This window comes from Syngnathus acus, chromosome 21 (genome assembly GCF_901709675.1).
Source record: "Syngnathus acus chromosome 21, fSynAcu1.2, whole genome shotgun sequence".
Lineage (NCBI taxonomy): Eukaryota > Metazoa > Chordata > Actinopteri > Syngnathiformes > Syngnathidae > Syngnathus > Syngnathus acus.
In genome coordinates, this window is record NC_051105.1 from 11,564,936 (window position 1) to 11,586,871 (window position 21,936).

Below are 21,936 nucleotides of genomic sequence, written 5' to 3' on the forward strand. Positions count from 1 at the left end.
AGATATCTCTTTTCTACTCATATGGGTATAACCCCTCCAAACATTTTTCTTTTTAGTGTGGCCCTAAAACACCAAAGTAGATCTGGCATGTTTTTTTTTTTTTTAATTTACAGAAACTATTTGTTGCCTTTTGTTTCATGCAGTGTGCAAAATGTAAATATATTTGTATGTCACAACTTGCAGAGTCTCTTTATTGAGAAACACACCACACCAAGCTCAGTCTGCATCGATTTAATGATTGACAATATATTAAATATGGAAAGAATACAGCAGAAAAAGAAACAGCACAGTCATGTTGGTGTACACAGTGATCTGCTATACACGCGGCATTGAAATATTCCGCTTTAACGTCGTCCTTGGATAAAGTGCTTTTTAAGGAAATAAAGCTCTCGCTGTTGAGGACGTGCCGAGTCTCGCCGATCGGGGACAGCCCGAGTCTGACCAAAGGCTGAAACGAGAGCCAAGGCACAGCGGCTCAGACCATAGACGGGGTCCACGTTTTCTTGTCGGCATTTTTTATTTTTTTTTGACTCATAACAGGCCCTTCCACAGTTCCCATTTAAGCCGCCTTTTCTGGACTGGCGGTTGCAGACCAGCGCATAATCTCCACATACAGTACTGCACTGTATTTTTTTTTTTTTATTGAACCACAAAAACATGGCGCGATTGTCAAGAAACAAGTGAAAACAGGCGAAGAGTGTGTGTGAATATTTTGAGTCTGCCGGCATTCTACCATTGGCCAATTTGCCCGCTAGTCGATTGGACACAACACAAAACGAGGAAAGGTGGCTTTGCTGGGCAGTGTGAAAGGGTCGACTTCCCCAATCCTGCATGGGGTCAACGGCATTGGAAGGAACGTGAAAAAGCCGACAGAAAGCGTCTGCTCATATGACCGGTTATTGCTGTCAAGGGGGGGGGCTCACTTGTCTGGCAGTGAACGTTGCTCCGTCCCCCAGAATGCGCTGGGAGGCGGCATACCAACAGAAAAAGGACAAGGGGCATAAAACGTATAAATAACAAACATGTCGTCCCCCATGTGAATTGCATTTTTCCCTACTTGTCTGTAAAAAACAACACACAAACAAAATGGCGTCATGGTTAGGTCATCTGCTTTTCTCAAAAGATGTACGGAAATAAACAGTCTTTACAATCATGGCAGATACACGGCACAAATTTAAAATTTTTTTTTTTTGGTCATCCAAATCTTTGATCACTCTGCATTATGATTTGCATCAAGCAAGGAGTCAGCCTATTAGAGCCACATTGTAAAGAAGAAAATAATTTGACTAATCTTATGTGAGGAGTCATTATTTGAAAAGAAAACTTATTGGAATACTTGATTTTAGACAAATTATATGAATAATAAATCTGAAAATGTCTAAATAATCTGACATCAAAAAAGGTATTTTCTTTTAAATATGCCAATATATTTGAAATTTTTTTTCCCCCTCAAGATGTGAATTTTCTGTATTCTCATTCGCATACAATTTTTGTCGTAGGTTTTTTTTTTCTTTTGAATGTGGCAGTAATACTCGATGGATCCATAGCTTTGTAAACCAAAACAACTCAAAAGTGCCCCTCCATTTGTTGCACGTCTTCATTGTTTTTTTTGGGGTGGGGGGCGAGGCAGCAGCATGGGTGTCACATTGCAGTTTTTGGAGCACTCGATCTATGGCGGAAAAGGCCTCGCTTTGGTCCCGGTTCTCTCAGGACCGACTCTGATTGGTGTTTATCATGATGTTGGGCAAAGCGTTGCGTCTCTTGCGCCAGGCTCCCAAGTCCCGAGCGTACCTCTTCATCTGGTGGAACCAGTTCTGCGTCCGGGACTTGTCCGCCGCCCGGAAAACAAACGACTCCCGCCGGATGTCCAGAACCTCAAAAGTATCCTGGCATTCGGGGTCCATGGACACCACGCAGTTGGCCAGCCGGATGGGCTCGCGCATCACGGTAAACTTGCCGCTGCTCTTGTCTTTGATCAGAACCAGAACTCCGTCTTGGACGCTTTCTCCCACTTCGCACGCCTGCTCGGCGCCGGGCCGCGTCCTCACCATGAGGAGACTCTGGACGTTTTGGAACTTGAGCGCCTTGCTTCCTTTCTTCACCCACTGGCCGTCGGCCGGCTGCGAGAGCTGCAAGGGGCCCTCCATGACGAAGCGGGTGTCCTCCCGGGTCCAACCCAGGGTCCTCATGGACGCCTCCCGCATTTCGGCGTCCACCGGCTCCCTGTTTTTGCGGCTGTCGCGGCGGAAGGAGCGTAGGGACCAGGAGGCCACGCCGTTGCCGTCCTGTTGCTTGGTCTTGGTGTTGATGTGCTCCAGGTGGGCCTCCACGCGGCTCTTGGCTTCGCGGAGTCGGCCAAATTCGGGGTGCTTCTCCGGGGTGACTTTGAGGAGGCGGCTGAGGAGAAGAGGGTACTTAGTGACCCGCTGAAGAGGCGCCATGAGGAAGGAACGCAGGTTCATGCGACGCAGCGCCGTGTTGTCGTTCTGGGAGACGTCCAGGAAGATCCTGGAAGATGTGAAAAGACAGAGTGAGACTCCAGAGATGGCTATGAATAGAAAACCTCTGAATTAATGATGACCTCGTGCCTTTCATGTCAAGAATTACACTGGCGGGAACCCGAAAAGCTCCACAGTGGGTCAAACGCAAAGAACATTTGCGTACATCTGGAAAATTTAACAACAGCACCTGAGCAGTTCTTTCTCCTTCTCCAGCGCGTTGAGCATGTTTACGGAGGCCGACTGCTGCAGGCAGTACGTCTGGAAGGCCGGCAGCATGTTGACGAATTCCAGGAAGATCTCACCGACGGACACCGTCAGCAGATCCTCGTCTCCCTAAGGCCAAACGTCCAGAGAGTCAGTCAGTCAGTCGGAAAGTCCCGGTCCGGCACGTTAATCTGAAGACTTAGGTTTTTGGTTCATGTGCTTCAAGCCTGTGTTAGGGTCTGAAACTTATCATCGGTTTGGATCTAACATGAAGGTCAGGGTTTCAAATTAAGGTTTCAGGCCTGACTGTGGCAAAGTCCCCCTCACCTGGTCCAGAGCGTGTTCAATGGCGTCGTGCAGATGTTCCGTGAACCTCTCATTAACGTCTCCCAGCTCCTGGACGTTGGCGAAGACCACGGCAAGCTGCTCGGAGCTCAGCAGGCTGGCGCCGCGCATGGGCTCGTAGAACTCCTCCTTGATGATCCTCAGGTCCTCGCCGTAGCTGCTCTCAGTCTTCAGGAACTCCAACACGGCTTCCTTCCGCTCGGCCCGCAATTTGGCGCAACGCTCGCACGCGCTTTGGCCCTCCGAGGTCTCGTCCCGCCGACCGCAGTCGGCGCACAACGGGAGTCTCTTCCAGGCCCGGGAGAGGCCCGGTCCGATGCCGCTGTCGGCCCGCTCCACTTCGGCGCCGCGTCGCCGCCGCCGGGGCTCGGCGCCGTTGTCGTCCTCCTCGCTGAGGCCGACCACGCCGCTGTCGGCGCTCAGGCTGCTGATGGTGCTCCAGCGGTGATGACGGCTGCGGCCCGCCCGGCGATCTGAGCCCGACCGGTCGTTCGAACCCGCCGGGCGCTCTTCTCTGGGAGGCTCCGAGTGACCGCGAAGTGCTGCCGGAGCTGAGGGCGGAGCAAAAGGTCACATGATGTTACACTGATACAGTTTAAAAAGGGATCCAAAATACTGATAGCGCTGTGAAAAGTAGTTAGATAAATTTTATATATTTTTTTAATATTTTGATAAATGTTCCTTTAGAAGCTGCTTTATCACTGTCGGATAATATAACCAGTTTGACAATCTGAAATCGGGAAGGGAGGGGCTTGCTCTTTATAGCCCAGTAAATCTCCAATGAGTCACATGGCCGTCTCCTTTGTCCTCACCGCTGTCTCTCTCCCTTCGATGATGTCGTCCATGTGGCGAGGTCTGCATCTTGGCCTTCATCTCCGGCTGTTTGCGACTGGACGCGTCGGCCGGCATGGGGTCACCGTGGCACGATTGCAGGCGGCACTCCGCAGCCGCCTGCGATCGCTCGTACGTCGCGTCTGAGCTGGAACGCCGGCACGCGCCCGGCGGCTGAGGGAAGGCAAACCGTACTTGTCAATCAAGTATCGATATCAAGTATCAATGTGCCTCAATTATCTTTGTTTTTTTACAATATCATTTGACCCTCAAATATTGTTACGTATCGTGATATACAAGCTTCAAATTTTGATATCACACATCAAATAATGATATCAGGATTTTCCGTATCTGTTTGAGGTCACGCGCATTGAAATGTGAGCGCTTATCTCCATAATTTGAAGCATCCTCGGCTGAGAATTCCTCAACATGCGGCATGATTCCCGGAGTTTTTTTTTTTTTTAAACGAGCTTTCAAGGTTCGTCAGGCACGGGCGGGGGGTAACAAATCACATTTTATGCTCGGCTTCGGGAAGGGCTGGGGCGAGGAGGGGTGGCGGCATTTAAAGAGACAGTACAATAGCTCAACATATACTTGATTTGGGAAATGTATTATATTTTATTCATTGCTATAAAATGAGATATTTGATTTTAAATAGTGGTGGCTAGCAGCTTGTATTAAGTCAAAGCAACTTATACTGATTTGGATTCTGTTGTTTTGCCGTAATAATTTATAAAATGTCAGTGGCTACCAGCGCTATAATGGCGTAGCATCTTTATCTTTTAAGCTCGCGAAATAGCAAAATAAAATAACGGCACTGCATTGACGTAGCATCTGTAGGAAAAATCAGTTAGCTTGCGCCGGCTAACAGAGCACATACCCTTAGCATCTCTGTATTTTCTAGTCAAATTCTATCCTACGTTTGAACTTTTGTGTCCCCTGGAGTGACATGGGCGACATTCCCCCACTGATGTTTTGAATTATGGCTGTTACATAATGCCGCTTTAATGTCTTGTCTCGCTCTCATTTTTTTTTTTTTTTTTTTTAATCTTTCGTCAAAGCCAAACATGTGAATGACTATGCGAGTTTGACCCCGGAATGCTGCAAGATGGATGGATGGATGGATGGATGGATGAGTTGCCAGGGCTGGAGATAATCCCTCTTTTATTCCTCCCTTTCTTTCCATGCATCTTCAGACATTCCCTTCCAAGCACGGACGGTCGCACACGCATATATCTCTGCATGGACGCGTGTGTCTGTCGCAGTGTCCTCGCCATCCTTGAACGCAGACATTTGGCGAGCCAAGTCGCTGCTGAACCGCACGCTTAGGCGAACACACGCGAATATACGTGCACGCACACACGCACGGATATATTTAAAATGTAAAACTCTCCTTACGCATTCTCCCGCTTCCTCGCTTTGGCCGCCGTCTTCTGCTTCTCCTGCGGGCGTCTGGTGGCCAGCCTCGGCTCCTGCCGCGGTTGCCATGGCGACGGCGGCGGGGGGCTGTTGGGGGGCGTCTCTGTCCCGCTCAGCTGGCAGCCTGACGGGAGCCTCGGAGGAGATGTCTGCACTGCAGCTGGTTTGGTGGGGAGGGGGGTGATGATGGGAATGAGACACAGTGTGTCAATATCCAAATGCAATCGACAAATAGCCATTTTGTTATGGATTGTCGTTATACGCAAGCAACAAATATTAATATGGTGTTGGATCTTGTTGGGTTTTTTTTGGTACAGTGTCAATATGCAAGTGTCCAATGATGATGGTGTGCCGAACAGATCATGTTCTTTATGGTACACTACTGATACACAATCGTCAAAAGTCGATGATTTGATACACAAGCGAAATGAGTGATATTGTTGTATGACGTCGAACGTAAGTGTGATGTCGGGATGACTCATATCGGTTTTGTTTTAAAATACACAAGCTTCAATGTGATATGTGACGTCATTCTGTATCAGAACACAAATGTCAAATATTGTTTTTGCATTGATGCATTGTTTTATGATACAGATACAAATCGGGATACAAACGTGGAATATCGTTAGCTTACCAATACACAAAGAATCAAATATGTGTTCCTATGTATAATAATATTACAGTTTCAATATACAATATTAACCTATTGATTATGGATCTGGCTTACCTCTTCTTGATGAGGTCCAGAGCTGAGCCAATGAGGCCATCCTTCATTTTGTAGATCTTGGCCCCATAGCTGGACAGGTCCGTTCCCTCCAGTAGCAGCGCAGGGCAGCAACTGGATGGTCGCCCTTTGAGGTCCCTGCCTGTTGGGAAGGGAACCGACCCGACCGGTTCCAGACTGCACCTCCTACGCCGACTATTATCACCGCTTTCTCCCTGACTTGAAGCTTGCAGTGGGGTCCTTGGAGATGGGCCCGTGCGGATCGGTGAACCTGTTTTGGTCTTACAAGCGGGAGGACCCGAGTCCTCAGAACCTGCTGCGGGTGGCTGGTTCCGGTCCTTCATCCTCATTCTTTTAAACTCCTCAAAGGTGGGAATGTACAGGGGGCCCGTGTAAATACTTTGCCGGTGTCCGTTGTCCCCGCCCAAAACGGTGACACTGGAAACGATGTGGGACACTGGAAGTGCTCTCGGGCTGCGCGGGGCCCCGTGGAGAGCCAGGTTGGGGCTGCTGTTCTGCCGACGCAATTCAAGTCTCCTCAGGACTTCCTGTTTAATTTCCTGGGGACAAGTTAGACGCATACCGCCCGCTGGCCGGCACCCTGCGTTCAGTTCGACAGGTGTGGGGTCTGTGGTACGCAGTGGTAGAGTCTTCGAAGGCTCCACTGCTGACCGTGCACTCTGTAGGCGAAGCTTTTCCCTTAGACCTTTCCTGGCGTCCCATTCGTCCATTCCAGTGGGGAAAAGCAACTGCGGGAAACTGGGCACATCCTTCCTGCGGGGACTATGTTGGGGGTAATATGCCAGGCTCTCCGAATTGGACCCATCTGGGGGCCCGTCGTACCAGTGGCTGGTGGCCGTGTAGCGTACAATAAACTCACTGGATGAGCACAAACCTGAATCCAGAACTGGGTTCCAGTTCAGGTTTTCCATACTCCGGTATGGCCTCCCCCCTGTTGGGACATCGAGAGTATGTCCTGGTACGATCTCTGCAGGCCCCTTTTCACCAGTGCAATGTCTCAAGTTAGACAGCAAGGTGCTGCTGTTACACCGAGATGCTAGTGGGTACCACTGAGGTCCGGGATAGTGGGTGGTGGCTCGGTACCGGGGGAAAGTAGGAAGAGCAGCGGTGGACAAGGGGAGGTGGGAGACGCAGGGTTCCATGGCCAAGGGGTGGTGGGCTGCTAGAGGGTGCAGAGGGCTGGTGGTCACATCATGATGGAGGCTTCACGTCTGGTATGGCCTTGCCCAGGCTCCCTCACACTTGTCTGGCCTAAAAAGTCGAATTTTGTTACGTAACAGCTGGCCTCTTGTTTCTTCTTAGGACAGTGTGACAACTTACCTCATTTTGTTTTATTTAGTTTTCATCTGGTCTCAAGACTTCCCCTGCCGCCCTCCTTCTCCTCTGGCAGCTCTAAGGCTAGCATCCCACAATGTCCCTCTTCCGAGAGCCTAAAAAAAAAACAGACTTTAATGCGGAATTGGGGCTATGTGCAGTGTCCCTGTGTGAAACACACTAACGTCATCTAATTAGGAGTCAGTTTACTTGAATTTTCCCACAGGCTACACAGAGACAATAAAAGTAAATTCCTCGCATAACCTCGCAGTACACACATGAATGTAAAGTAGAACAACCCCCCCCACTCCCCCATGGGATACTGAGATGTAGAACAGCGTGTCTGTCAAGTGGCAATCATTTTTAGACGCGACTCCCTTGCAGCTGATGCGGCGTCCCTGCAGTGCTGAATGATTGACAGCGTTAAAAAAAGAAATAATAATAATATTTCGCAATGGGAGAGGGAAGTGCCTGTTAAAAAATACACACTCCTTGCTTCTAATCTTTTAGTTCAATAAATGGGCTTGGGCTCATTGATGCATGGCGTTGATGACACAGCGAGACCAGTCATTACTAGACGATCACAGAGCAGAATGAGCAGAATGGGAATTGGAATATCAATGACTGTCATTGATTTGTGTGCTCATTCATGCTTGGAAGGTTTACTTCCCGGCACAGGTGAAACTAAACTTATAGGTTTAGTGCATGTTGTCATCACCGCAGAAGCTCATTGTGGTGACATCAGCAACTCACAACATTGACAGTCAGCTCACACACACACACACACTGGTAATGTATCAGGTGCGGGGAGGGGGCTCCCTGTCCATCCTACAAAGCACATTATTAATAATAATAACCCCCCAAGATGGTTGATGGATTGATTGGTGGTGCACATAATGACAGAATGAAAAGCCGTGGATCGATATTCTTCATTGGCCCTGCTGAGAGTGGATTTTGAATTTCCGTCCTGTTTTCTTAACCTTAACTCTAATCTCAAACCCTAACCAGAATCAATCCCTAAAACCCTAACAAGAATTTCTATCTCTAAAACCATAAGCGTCATCTTCTAACCCCAGTTGGGTTCCAACCACTTGTCTTCCCTCATACTTGCCAGCATGCAATGATGGAAGCGTCACCTTTTGTCAGCTGCTGAGAACAAGGCGGAAAGACTCAAGCGGCCGTTCAAAGACTCCAAGCGCATGTGGGGGATACCTTTCTCTCACACTCGTTTTTAGCTTCTCTTTGAAACCACCAGCTAGCTCCCTTTAAAGTGGTTTCCTGCCGACGCAAACAAAAGCCGGCGTTTGCGGCTCGTCTCCGAAGTGCACGTGTGCGTCAATCAATGTGTGTGTGCGAGTGAGAACCCTCGTCTTTTGTTGCGGCCAGCGAGAAACTGAGCATGCTCCGATGTGGTTGCCACGGAAACCACCAAGCCACTCGCTCAACAGCTTTTTGTCTTATCATATGAATGCATATGGACAAAATAATTTTAGCTCTGATGCAGTGGAAATAATGTGCCGACTATAAGGTTGTTGTGTTTTTAGGCGTCAATTTGAGAGAGGCATTGATGGATATCGAAGTAATAGGTTACACTTTCCGCCTTTGAGTCTCCCTGGTTACTAAATTGTCACAGTAAGATTCTTTTAGGGTTTTGACCTCCCACAAAACATGGCCGCCGGTCGGCCAATCATCCCCCCGAGGCTGTAATGAGCGAGGGACGCACACGATGAATAATTGACCCTCCTCATGAATTATCCAGGCGTGAGGACACGTCTCATCTTGACCCGAGCGGTGTCGAGTGCAGCGGACCTCTCTCGAGGAGGACGTGGGATACACAAAGAACTGCCTCGATTGGCTCCCAGCAAACTTGTCTTGTTTTTCATCATGGCGGGGCGAGTAAAAGTAACACTCATGATCACTTTTCTCTGGGCTGATCGGCCGTATCGCTGGCTCATCACTACGATTTTTTTCCTTGGGTGGGGTGATCAATATCTTAAAGAAGAAACTATTTTTACCAATCCAAAAAATTCTCCCAAAAATTTCTTAGATTTCTTCTAAGTTCCCATTTTTTAGTCTGACACTAGGATGTCATATTGTAAGTGTGACCAATTAAGATTTCAGGGGACAAGCTAAAGGGTATCTGGGCCTGACCAGGTGGTACACCGCAGCAGCTGATCTGACAACAAATGGGTCACACATATCAGCGTACGCAGGCCAGTTTCCCTCATTCATTATTTAATTTTCCATCTGTGGTGGATAGGGAAGTCCACGCAAGCAGCGTGCTCTACTCTTACGTAAGACCACACGCTATCATATGCAATTAGCTCGATGCTAAGATCAGTTCTGTGTGGAAGAATCCCTCCGCTAGGCAAAATTCCAAGTTTTCCTTGAGATGTTGACATTCAAGCCAAGAGCGAGAATGACAAGGTTGTTCGGTTATCGCCTCACTTTTTATCAGCGGCGTTCCTCCCGACAAGGCTAATTCACATTTCACAAACATATGGTTGCTTAATTGATTGCAATCAACTAAATGATCAGAAACATAATGAAATGTATGCATTACGTTATACGTTAAAGATTTTCATAAAAATATTAGACACTTTTGTGTTGATCAATTAAATAACTGGGTATTGTAATTACAACAAAGATTACAAAAAATTATTTTGTTATTTATAAATTAACTATTTAATATTCTGCTTGAGTATTGCTGATAATTTGATTCAAGCATGTCTAAAAATATCCTTTTAAACATTTAATTTCCCTTTTTTGTAAGTACTTATTGATAAGGCTCATTGATGTTGCTCAGTCAATGAAGGGAGCAAAACAGCTGATGTCAGCCACTGTGCTACTGCATGCTAATTGTAGCGTGCGCGCCAAGTGTTAAGTCAACACAGCGTGCAGCTCCTCGACGGGGTGTTGGCATCCCGGGGGGTCCATCACGTTATCTGCTGTCTGACAACAACATAGCACCACCTCTAATCATTAAATGCAGGCGTCATATTGATACCTTGCGGGAAGCCGCAACAACCTCAAATAGAAATTGTTGCCGGTCATGGTTTTCCGTGGACGTAAAGTCACAAATACAATATTTGGCTGCCCAAATTTTAATTTCACTATTTTTTTTCCTGGCCGATGCTGACATAAGTATTTGGCAGAATAAAATAGCAATAGCTGATTAGCTGAGAGAGATATGTACAGCATATTAACAAAATAATGCAAGAATAAAATGACTGTAACATGGCTATATTAGCGTAACGCGTTACAAAGTTACATCACTGGATTCTTGTCGCCATAAAAACTATTTTGAAGAATACATTATATTGGGCCACAAAATATGTTGTATGTTGCTGTGAAATTATATGTAACATGACCCTAATAATGACACATTTCCCATGCAAATTCCATATTTTGCCATTTCAACACTACATTTTTGTGCTCTCGAAAAATGCAATAATTGACCAACAGTTGCCACGTGACGCAAGGAGGATTTCTGTGGAGGTATTTTGGCACAAAGACCCACATTGAAGTAAATTTGTCCAGTAACGTTGTCGTTACCATACAAATATGTAACATCTTGCCGTTAAATCAGTACATTTGCTCACGAGAAGCTACATTATAAATGCATTAAAAGGCAGTGTAGGGCCACTTTAATGTGACGTTTTCCGCCATGCAGCTGTATTTTTGCATGGAAATGCCAGAGATGCTTAAGGTAACGTCAACAAGGCGTACTCACGGCAGATTAGTTGGGCTCCGTCACCTCCATCGCGTGAGGCGGATGGCAGGTTCGCTTTCGCGTCCGGCGTGGGGGGGCAGGCTCGCCGGGTAGGTTGCAAGCCAAACCGCTAATGCCAGTAAGACTAGATTTTTACTTTTAAAGGGCAAAAAAACTGAAGAAAATATACGACGCGTTTTTTGTCCGCTTTTTTAAGCAAAGGTTCTCTTCCACGCGACCGCTTTCTTTGCGGCTTTCTCCTTGGGAACTGTGCTGCGTTCACGTACGCCTTGTAAAAATAAAACATCAAATCGGAGCGTATGTTCAGTCACACTCGCCAGCCCCCCCAAAACAAACAAACAACCCACCAACCAAACAAAAAAAATTCGAGTTCAGTCTGGAATTCAAAAACACGCCATATCTTGATTTATGGCTTTTAACCAGCAAACACAACAAAGAAAATGCCCTTTGTTCATGCAAACATTGAAGACTATTTCAAAAGTAACATCACTAAGGAGTTTTCACATCAAAGTTGCACGTTAATGTCTGCAAAATATAACATCGGTGGGGTAATTTATTAAAATGTGATTGGTTTTAGATGTGTTAAGTTGTTTTCCTCTTGATTCTTTGTATTTCAGTCTTGCAAGCCTTGTTTGGTGTTTTGAGTGTTGATTTCTCTAGACGGGCCCTAAGAAGATGCTTCGTTTGTGGCCCACCAGCCACGACCTCCATGAACAAACGAACGGCTTTCCCCTCACGCTCAGTGAAAGTGGAGACAGCAGACCAACAGATGACACACCATACAGCCAGCCGCTTTGTCAAGTAAAGCCGGCCTGCAGAAAAATCCACAAGCAAAGTGGCTAAGAGCTGATTTTTGTGTCACATTGTTGGTCCTTTAACACAAAGGCAGCAGATGGACCTTCCCCATTGAAGGTTTAGGATTCATTAGGCGTTAAAGACAGGAAAACAGATTATATACTGATTAGCCTCTTTTTACTGTCTCTTTACATTTCACTCTTGTTGCTCATCGCCACTAGAAATCAATCCGTGGGGATTGGGATTAATTTTCCAATGCAAAATTATGCTTTTTTTTTTAAAAGTTCTGTATCACGTTAAGTTATAAATGTCACGTTTTAGAGTGATAGGTTTTACGTTTTAATGTGATAAATTACACGCCGAAACAAGTTGGACTTAAAACCAGTGAGATAAATGACAAAAGAATTAAAAATATATCATTGCCTGTAAAATAAATAATGTAATCTTATATTTAATTGTTCAGTGACGTTTTAGGAATTATGTAAAAATACTACAGCGCAGAACAATTTTTACTTTCAATTCATGACCGACACTAACGTCATTTCAAGTGACAGGCTGTGAGTCAATGGGCACACATTTTGATTCACCCCGAACCAATCAGAAAGAAGAAGAGGCGGAGCTCGACGACACTGGATGGTACATGGCCGTCGAAAAAAATAACAGCTGCCAAAAGTTCCGGCCAAACTCAGGATGAATGGAACAACTTACGCCAACTTTGACAACCAGGAGCATGTCTTGAAATTGGGAGAGACGTTCGAGAACCATCCCAAAAGTGCCTACCACACTGTGCGATGTAAGTGAACGCTTCAGATGATATGCGTTTTTTTTTTCTTCTTCCCCACACGGGCTAACAGTTAGCATGCTAGCTCATAGTATTTCCTTTACTTTCGAAGGGTACAAGTTCAACAATATTAACCGCCTCCTGAGTTTATGTGTACTGGCTTCTTGAGTCACACCAATGTCGCTTTTTTTCTTGTTAATTTGGTTTTCATGTGTTTATTCAACGTGAAATGTACCGGTAGCATCTCTCAAATAGCTCGTGTGTTAGCCTACTCTCAATGAAGACAACACCGCCATCTTGCGGCAGCATAGTGACCGTCACACTGCTACTAATAGTTCACTACTATTTGAGTTATTTTTCTAATCATTCAAACTTAAATGTTTGTCTTTTTGTAACTCCCCCCATTCCAACGTTTTTGCAATATTTTTTTTAAATATGACTCATTTTTTTGTCTTAAAATTGTTCAGGCCATTCAGGACATGAGTCCCCAAAATATCCACCCACAACCACTTGAATTAAAAATCCTCCACTTTGTTCCCCAGATGATTTCAAACCAGCATCGATTGACACAGCCTGTGAAGGGGATCTGGAAGTAGGCAAAGGAGAGCAAGTTACCATCACTTTACCCAATTTAGAGGTCAGACATTTCCTTGATCGTTTCAAAAAGGTGGGAATTGCTTATAGTTTTTCTGTGCTTTAGGGCTCCAGTGCCCCTGTGACGGTTTTCAAGGGTTCCAAGCGTTCCTATATGAAGGAGTGTATCCTCATTGTCAACCACGACACTGGCGAATACCGACTGGAGAAGCTGAGCAGCAATATTGCAGTCAAGAAGACCAGGTATTGACGGTTTTTGTTTTTCTTCCCAAACGCTGTTACGAGTGTAGGATTTCATTTGCTCTCTGGCTTTTTATTTTATGTGTTCCAGGGCCGAAGGCAGCAGTAAGATTCATTCCCGCGTGGAGCAGCAGCCCAGTCGTCTGGGCCAGCAGATGAAAAGCAGCAGTAGTGGAAGTAGCAGCGGAAGTGGAAGCAAGAGCTTGCCGGGATCCAAAAATTCTCCGCCCAAAGAGAAGACCTCGCCCGCATCGCCTTTGGATGATATCGAAAAAGGTGTCAACTTCTACCTACTTAGTTCACTAACTACGACCTCCCTGCTCGCTTTTAAAATCTCTGCAGCGGCTGACCTCCCCAATGATATATTTTGTGATGCTGCTATTCAATGATCATTGTGCAGAGCTGATGGCGGAGGCACGCGTCATGGACCAGATGAGCAGTGCCAGCTCCTCCAACAGCTCCTCGTCCTCCAGCAGCGATGACAGCTCCGGAAGCAGTGACTCGGAGGACGAGCGGACCGGTGGTACTGGCACCACAGCAGTGGCCCAGAACCACCAAAGTATGCCGGTCCTCACTACCAACAGCCGGCAGCAGGAGGGAGGGGTAGGAGGAGGGGGTGGCGGCGCTGGCGGCGGCGGGCTCATGAACACGCTCAGTGAGTAACCACCCTAACCACCCATTGTTACATTAAATGAGTACTTTTTTTAATTACTTAAATTCAAATGTTCCCCCGCTGTCTTGCAGAAAACGACCTCCAGTTAAGTGAATCGGGCAGCGAAAGCGACTGACCAATCACCAGCCGGAACGTCCGCTAACTTCCATTTCTTTCCCTTTTTTTTTTTTTTCTTCTTGATCAGTTCTTTTTGTTTTGTTATACAAGCAACTTAAATGCTCAGGAAACCTGGGTCAATCCTGCATTTTTTTGTTTATTTTAAACAGCTGCGAATCAAGTCTTAAAGCCTGCACTGCAGTGGTTCAACATTTCAGCTCAGAATTATGGCTAATATACATGATGTGCCTTACATGGTTGCATCTCTTACATGAACCTCTCTTCATTTTTCAAATTGTTGCCTCCACTCGCTCACTCGTATTGTCGACAGTGTCACTAGTTGCCTCTGTGGCTTGCTGCTTCCCTGCTAATATAACGAGGAGTGAGTGGTTGCTAATCATGTTAGCATGTGGAATTGTTACTATGATTAGTAACATCGCCACTTGTTACTGCATCTAGCTGCTTCCATGGCTTGTTCGCTCGCCACTTTGCTAGCATATCTAAAGACATCACTGTTGCTTGCTAGTGACCTCCTGGTTGCTAATGTATCAAGCTACATTCAAATTCTTTTGCTAATTTAGCCAATTACTAATGTGCCTAGTCACCTTTGTGGTTATGACCAGGTCAGTGATGCCTCGTAGCTTTAAACCTGCAATACTTGAATCCAAATCATTAATTTATTTCTCCAAGCAGCCGAATGGCCCAATATTAATATATTTGATGTTTTAGTAATTGACATATCAACCAGTTGGAAGCTTGTTGGCACTGCCCAGCTCTGCTTTTTTCCCTCTCTTGTTGAACTGGTCCTGCTTGCATAATTTGTAAAGGGCGAAATAAATATTTTAATTGGGTACATGACAGTCTAACTCTTCTATTCAGCCTCATGTCTCTTTCATCCAGAGAATATTCAAAATAGCCGCATTGGGTGCAGCACAGCAAAGAGAATATTACCACAACAGACTCATCCATTCATTTCCTCTACCACACACACTTAGTTAATTCAACAAAATGTGTAAAGTTTTGCAAATGTGAACATATGCTTTTCTGTATATTGAACAAGGAAGAGTTTGAATTAATTGTCTTGAATTATCCCCAAACATCCTATGTCACACTTTGGTAAATTTCAATGAAAAAAATCTAACACTTGACCCCCCCCCCCCCCACACACACACGGGAAATTTATTTATTTATTTATTTATTGTCAGATTGACCCAAGAGTAAGTCGTTGCGTTTTTGAGCCATAATTGAGTTATCACTGACCGAACTATTTTTAAAGTGAAGATGCCGGGTGGGATCAGTGAGTCACCATGGTGAGTGACGTAAATTGTTCTTGGCACCAATGCAACGTTCCTGAAGTTCTGAACACTTTAATCCGAGTAACGTGTTTCTTCATGTCATTGTGTCTGCAAAGTGGGTCGCTCCGTGTCAAAGTCCGCATATTTTCCCAGCACGCTGCGCCATTGGCGGACAACAAAAGCAAAGCGAACAACAAGCTCCGTCGCAGAAGAGCGCGACATGTTCGCCAAGGTTATCACCAGCTTCGGCTTGCGGACCCGCTGCTGGATCCATGTGAAGACGCGGCCGGCGGCCGAAGTGACGAGCCTGGCGGTCGAACCTCGGCAGCCTGCGCGCCGCCCCGCATCGTCCACCTGCACCGGCGCTGTGTCGGACGACGTCGGCCGGGTGAAAAGCATGGACGAGCTGGGCGGGCCGAGCTTCCTCAGCACGCTCAACTGGCTCTTCGTCAAGGGATACTTCAAAACCACGCAGCAGATGCAAGTAAGTAGGCCAGGCAGGCTGTGTTCACGCCTCTTTATTTAGATTTGATATATTTTATTTACCCTGTGTTGTTGTTTTGTTGCTGTCCTCCTTTGGCCCCCAAAATATCCAGGTGGGCTTGTTCAATCATTGCTTTGGTTGCTAAGAAAATCTGACTATTAAAAAGAAAGTCAGAATATTTGGAAAAAAAAATTATGTTTGAGATTAAGTTGTAAGAAGAAGAAAAATATCAGAAAATAAAATCAGCCCCGCCCCCATTCAGTAGTATTATTGTGACACAATTATGCAATTGGACAAGACCTACAACAGTCCAAATCATCTATTTCAGCAACCTTCTACTCGAACCTGACCCATTAAAACACAAGTGGGTCTTTGCTTCCAGATCGAGCACAAGAAGCTGTACGGACCCCTGTGGAAATCCACCTACGGCCCCCTGGTAGTCGTCAACGTGGCCAGCGCCGAGCTCATCGAACAGGTTCTGCGCCAGGAGGGTCGGCACCCGGTCCGTTCCGACATGCCGCACTGGAGGCACTACCGAGAGGTGCGCAACCAAGCCCACGGGCCCCTCACCGAGTGAGTCTTGATACCTTGACCGCCCTACGCCGACTCTTGTTGGTTGGCGCTTTTCTGTTTTTCCTGTCTGACTTGTACCGTGACGTTTTCTCCATATGCTGTGTGTGAACAACACTCAAAACACACATTTGAAGAGTGAAGAAAAGGTAGCACACAAAAAAATGAAATATTACATTAATGAAAGTTGCAACATTAAAGAAGATATTTTTGATGATAAAGTGTGACTTTTATCCCAAAACTAATTTGCAATATTAGAGCATAATGTTGTGTGATTATGACACTATAATTGTTAGCTTTCAAGCTAACCCTTTGATGTTTTTAGGATTGGGGCCAATTGGCTGCGTATCCGCAGCATCCTGAATCCTCGCATGCTGAAGCCAAAGCACGTTGTCTCCTACGCCGACACCATCAACCCGGTGGTGGCCGACTTTGTGGAACGACTCTGCTGGTTGCGCCTCAACAACAACAATGGCGTCACCGACCTGGTGCCCGACGTGACTGAAGAACTTTACAGGTTTGCTTTTGAAGGTAAAAAAAAAAAAAACTATTTGCATTTCACTTTCCTGGTGCAGTTTGTGGAAAATAAAACGTGTTTGTTTGAGGCATCTGCTCGGTGCTGTTCGAGACGCGTCTGGGCTGCCTGGAGCAGGACATACCCGTGGAGACGCAAAAGTTCATCCACTCGGTGGGGGAAATGTTCCGGCTGTCTTCTATCGTCATCCTCTTCCCAAAGCGCTACTGGCCCTACCTGCCCTTCTGGAAAAACTTTGCGGCCACCTGGGACCACCTCTTCAAATTTTGTGAGACCATCATCAGAAATACTTTTACCATGATCAAATAACGGTACTATAATCATCTTTTCAATTTTGAAAGTGTTCTGCCCAGACCTTGATTTTATTAGTGAAAATCTTATTCTGTGTGCACCTTTCATCGAGTTTGTTAATGATTACGTGTGCAGGGAGTAAAAATAGTTGACATTAGTAAATGAACACAAATGGGAGTCATTTGAGGACTCGGTCTGGTCCGTGTCAATGCACTGTAAAGTCTGTCGTGACCTCCCTCAAGGTACAAAGTTCACCACCTACCCCAGCGCTGATACAACTGCAGTACATTTCAACTTCAGTTTGTTTGAATTAAATCCCAAAGCACAGTCGCTCACATTTTTTAATACAAAACGTAAATAATGATTTTATGATAATGTATTATACGTTAATGTTTTAAACTGTACCTAAATGTTTCTAAACGAACGTTAAATGCGAATGTATTCAATTTAAAAAGGCAGGGATTCTTTATTGTACCGCTAGAGGGCGCCAGCTGCGCACCACATTTCATTAGCTACAAAATAATCGACATTATTAGGTATACAATTAAAGGTAAAGAGAAAACAAAGTAGATCAAGCATTTACAGTGACCACTCAATAAAAAAAAAAGATAATGAAATATAGAACCAACCAATATGAACAAATATAAATTTAAATTAAATTACAATGAATACACCACTAGTACAAAAAAATTCAATTCGTAATAAAAAGTGTGTCTATATGTTTATTTTATTTTCCGCTTTGTCAGTATTTCTGTCCATTTCTGGCCTAGTGGTAGAGTGTCCGCCCTGAGACTGGAAGGTTGTGGGTTCAAACCCCGGCCGGGTCATAGCAAAGACTATAAAAATGGGACCCATTGCCTCCCTGCTTGGCACTCAGCATTAAGGGTTGGAATTGGGGGGTCAGATCACCAACTGATTCCCGAGCGCGGCACCGCTGCTGCTCACTGCTCCCCTCTCCCCCAGGGGATGGATTAAAATCACACGGGGATGGGTTAAATGCAGAGGACAAATTTCACCACACCCAGGTGTGTGTGTGACGATCATTGGGACTTTAATCTTTAATCTTAATATATGTGGTTGTTTTTGTGCAGCGGAAGAGCTAGTACAGAAGAAGCTGGAGGAGCTGGGGAAGAAGGAGCAGGTGGATGGTGACATGGAGGGCGCCTATCTGACTCACCTGCTTCTCAGCCAGAAAATGAACGTCACCGAGATCCTGGGAAGCGTCACCGAACTCCTGCTGGCGGGAGTCGACACGGTCTAAACCTTTCGTTTATCAAATGCTCTTAATCTTGCAATAATATTTACTGCTTATTGAATTGTATTTAATATGCATTCCAAGTCCTATTTATTACAATCTTCTTCTACTTCAGACATCCAACACCATTTCGTGGGCTCTGTACCATCTGGCTAAGGAGCCTGGCATCCAGGACCAACTCCACCAGGAAGTGTCGACTGTTTGTCCCGCCTCACGCGGAATGCCCACCGCCGAAGATATCACCCGAATGCCCTACCTGAAGGCTGTCGTTAGGGAGACGCTGCGGTGAGAGTGGGACATCACTGTACCCAATGATTCTTTTTCATTTTTTTTAAACAACCACATTGTGTGTTGTCTGCATAGGCTTTACCCCGTCGTACCGGGAAACGCTCGCCTCACTGTGGAAAACGAGATTGTGGTGGGAGATCATCTATTTCCTAAAAGGGTGAGGCTTGGATCATACAAAGTTACGCCGCCCACACACGACAACGGGTGGCTCAGAACAATGACTCATTACATGTTGCGTTTACACTAATGTGAAAGATGCAATCTGGATCAAATCTGGATTATGATGGATTTGGCATTAAATTGGCAATTGTCATCCACCCGCTCAGACTCTGTTCCACCTGTGCCACTACGCCGTCTCCCACGACGACAGCGTTTTTCCCGAGCCGCATCGCTTTCTGCCGCAACGATGGCTGCGGCAGGAGAACACCAAGCAGCAGCAACACCCGTTCGGATCGGTGCCTTTCGGGTTCGGGATCCGGGCTTGCCTGGGTCGTCGGGTGGCCGAGCTTGAGATGTACCTGCTGCTGTCCACGGTAGGGTTTCAAAATACAGTTAGGGCTTCAAATTGGGGTTTGGAACTAAATTCTTGTCTGGTTTCCAAAGCTAATCGCTCGTTTTGAGGTGAGGCCTGACCCCAGCAGCACCGGACCCGTCAAACCTATCACCAGGACTCTGCTGTGCCCGGCCGCGCCCATCAACCTCATCTTCAAGGACAGACAAGTGTGATGGGCAAGGCTTGGTTCAGAAAACAAACAAACACTTTTTGTGTGACACTTTTAATTAAGGCATTGCCTACATTGGACTTCAACTAATAACATGATTGATTTTACTCTAAAATTAACAATTTTATTTTAGCGAGACGTTTGCACTGGTAAGAAAGAGAGTTTTTGTTTGTGTGTGTGTGTCTGTGTGTGTCAGTGTGTGTATGTGTGTCTGTGTGTGTGTGTTCGCGCGTGCTACAAAACCTTTATTGTTGATATGGTTTTATTATGCATTTAAGCAACAAAATGTATTAACGTACTGTGATGTTGTACATTGGTTGAAAGAAAAAAAAAAAGACATGCACATATTTTGTCCATAATCAGAATGGCTTATTTGTTATACATTTGGTGAGCGCAGAAAAAAACCCATTTTGAATTGTACATTTTATTCTTAGGAAGGACCAGCCACTGCCACGCGGGTATTTTTAACTTTATTTTATTTTTGCATGGGGATGTTTTTTTTTTTTAGTTTAGTTACGTTTATTCACACACACACACACACACACACACACACACACACACACACACACACACACACACACACACACACACACACACACACACACACACACACACACACACACACACACACACACACACACACAGATCATGTATACAGCTTGCTGGACATATAATTTTAGGCATGTGAATAGGTCTCCTGAGGAAGCTAACTAAAGCTTATGGTAGGAGCCTTCTGTGTAGAGTTAGTTGTTGGTGAGCTATCATTATAATAGGCATACACATTGGACATTTACATACATGACATTTACATACATTTAACATGCTGCGTGTAACGCAACGGACATTTAACATAACCTAAAATAACATGACGCTAACATGACAACGTACACTTAACATAATATAACAACATAACAATATACATTTAACATACAGTTTGTGATCCCATAAAGCAGGGGTCCCCAACACGGTGCCCGCGGGCACCAGTTCGCCCGTGAGGACCGCATGAGTCGCCCGCGGGACTGTTCTAAAATTAGCTTAAATAGCGGCACTTGTCAGTGAGCTGCATCTATTTATTTTACAGTCAAACCTCGGTTTTCGAACGTCCTGGTTCTTGAACAAATCGGAATTCGAACAAAAATTTCGAGATTTCTTTGCTTCGGTAGTCGAACAAAATTCGGAGGTCGAACCTCGCGAGATGAGCCGGGAGGACCCGAGAAAACCCGACCGCACGGCCCGGATGCCGACTGACTCCGTTGTTATGGTATTTTCGTTACTTTGAGGATTGTATTAACCCCTAATCATGCCTCCAAAGAAAGCAAGTGGGAGCAGTAAAGCCATCCTAAAACACAAAGACGCTCTTAAAGCAATGCGACAGTGAGCGCCCGGCGCGCTGCGGTTGCACGATCGGACCAAATTAAGCTCCCTGCGCGCTGAGGTCCACTCAAGTTTTGGAAAGTACATCAGGACTTTAAAAATATTTTCTAAATTTTAGCGACGGCTCTGTCACAATAATGCGACCAGCGCGGTGCAGTTGCGCGGTCGGCGACGTGCTACTGTTGCGCGTTCGGACAAAATTAAGCTACCTGCGCACTGAGGTCCACTTAAATTTTGGAAAGTACATCAGGACTTTAAAAATATTTTCTAAATTTCAGCGACAGGCTCTGTCACAATAATGCGACCAGCGCGGTGCAGTTGCGCGGTCGGCGGTGCGCTGCAGTTGCGCGATCGGAGAAATATGCGCAAATGAAAAAATGCTTAAAAAAGGTGGTTTTGTTGTTGTCTTGAAATCGATTAAAAATTTTTCTATTATCTGCAATGGGAAAAATAGATTCGGAATTCGACCGATTCGTTTCTCGAACCGCCTTCTGGAACGCATTGTGGTCAAAAACTAAGGTTTGAATGTATTTTTGCTATTCTTGTTAAAATCACACTTACATGTGAACTGGAAATGACAATAATAACAAATTGAGCAAATTGGCTATTTCAGAGGTGTGTGTCAAACTGGTAGCCCTTTGCCATAATCAGTACCCAGGAAGTAGCTCCCGGTTTAAGAAAGGTTGGTGACCCCTGCCATAAAGTATAATTATGTGTAAGAGTTCAACAGTTGATGCTTTAGTTGAATATGGAGACAGATTGTGATATTTTGAGGCTGTCGCTCAGCTCATTCCAAATCTGTGGTCCCCGGCACACCACACTCATACTGGTTCTCATTAATTTGCGGTTTT

The 21,936-nt window shown here is 45.6% G+C and overlaps 3 protein-coding genes across 4 annotated transcripts; 2 read left to right on the plus strand and 1 right to left on the minus strand.

Moving 5' to 3' along the window:
* Positions 1-215: 215 nt before the first annotated feature.
* On the minus strand, positions 216-11,345 carry si:dkey-91i10.2 (uncharacterized protein LOC555224 homolog). Of its 2 annotated transcripts, none has more exons than XM_037239118.1 (8): positions 11,093-11,345; positions 6,028-7,475; positions 5,280-5,460; positions 3,863-4,055; positions 3,033-3,601; positions 2,689-2,834; positions 1,625-2,508; positions 216-1,027 (listed from the first exon to the last, which is right to left on the minus strand). In XM_037239118.1, exons 2-7 carry the CDS (start codon positions 7,185-7,187, stop codon positions 1,707-1,709), a joined length of 3,051 nt encoding a protein of 1,016 aa, XP_037095013.1. In that variant the 5' UTR covers positions 7,188-7,475; positions 11,093-11,345; the 3' UTR covers positions 216-1,027; positions 1,625-1,706. The 2 variants fall into 2 exon arrangements, with proteins under 2 accessions (XP_037095013.1, XP_037095014.1); XM_037239119.1 differs by having other exon boundaries at positions 6,028-7,296; positions 7,366-11,345.
* Positions 11,346-12,499: 1,154 nt separating this feature from the next.
* eaf2 (ELL associated factor 2) lies at positions 12,500-15,137 on the plus strand. The gene is made up of 6 exons (XM_037239122.1): positions 12,500-12,680; positions 13,211-13,305; positions 13,369-13,505; positions 13,594-13,778; positions 13,903-14,157; positions 14,247-15,137. Exons 1-6 carry the CDS (start codon positions 12,578-12,580, stop codon positions 14,288-14,290), a joined length of 819 nt encoding a protein of 272 aa, XP_037095017.1. The 5' UTR covers positions 12,500-12,577; the 3' UTR covers positions 14,291-15,137.
* A 430-nt stretch (positions 15,138-15,567) lies between these two features.
* si:dkey-91i10.3 (cytochrome P450) lies at positions 15,568-20,058 on the plus strand. The gene is made up of 10 exons (XM_037239120.1): positions 15,568-15,581; positions 15,683-16,050; positions 16,433-16,623; positions 16,946-17,151; positions 17,226-17,423; positions 18,538-18,701; positions 18,817-18,986; positions 19,065-19,146; positions 19,316-19,522; positions 19,593-20,058. Exons 2-10 carry the CDS (start codon positions 15,787-15,789, stop codon positions 19,713-19,715), a joined length of 1,605 nt encoding a protein of 534 aa, XP_037095015.1. The 5' UTR covers positions 15,568-15,581; positions 15,683-15,786; the 3' UTR covers positions 19,716-20,058.
* The last annotated feature ends 1,878 nt before the right edge of the window (positions 20,059-21,936 follow it).

What these genes read in the sequence shown, in the direction of transcription:
- eaf2 (XM_037239122.1), top strand. Translation starts at nt 12,578, where the DNA reads ATGAATGGAACAACTTACGCCAACTTTGACAACCAGGAGCATGTCTTG. An exon ending in TCACTTTACCCAATTTAGAG is followed by an intron (nt 13,306 to 13,368) that starts GTCAGACATTTC and finishes TCTGTGCTTTAG; the next exon opens with GGCTCCAGTGCCCCTGTGAC. An exon ending in TTTGGATGATATCGAAAAAG is followed by an intron (nt 13,779 to 13,902) that starts GTGTCAACTTCT and finishes ATCATTGTGCAG; the next exon opens with AGCTGATGGCGGAGGCACGC.
- si:dkey-91i10.2 (XM_037239118.1), bottom strand. Translation starts at nt 7,187, where the DNA reads ATGGAACCCTGCGTCTCCCACCTCCCCTTGTCCACCGCTGCTCTTCCT. An exon ending in CTGGACCTCATCAAGAAGAG is followed by an intron (nt 5,461 to 6,027) that starts GTAAGCCAGATC and finishes CCACCAAACCAG; the next exon opens with CTGCAGTGCAGACATCTCCT. An exon ending in TCGAAGGGAGAGAGACAGCG is followed by an intron (nt 3,602 to 3,862) that starts GTGAGGACAAAG and finishes CTCCGCCCTCAG; the next exon opens with CTCCGGCAGCACTTCGCGGT.
- si:dkey-91i10.3 (XM_037239120.1), top strand. Translation starts at nt 15,787, where the DNA reads ATGTTCGCCAAGGTTATCACCAGCTTCGGCTTGCGGACCCGCTGCTGG. An exon ending in TGCTGGCGGGAGTCGACACG is followed by an intron (nt 18,702 to 18,816) that starts GTCTAAACCTTT and finishes CTTCTACTTCAG; the next exon opens with ACATCCAACACCATTTCGTG. An exon ending in GTCGTTAGGGAGACGCTGCG is followed by an intron (nt 18,987 to 19,064) that starts GTGAGAGTGGGA and finishes TTGTCTGCATAG; the next exon opens with GCTTTACCCCGTCGTACCGG.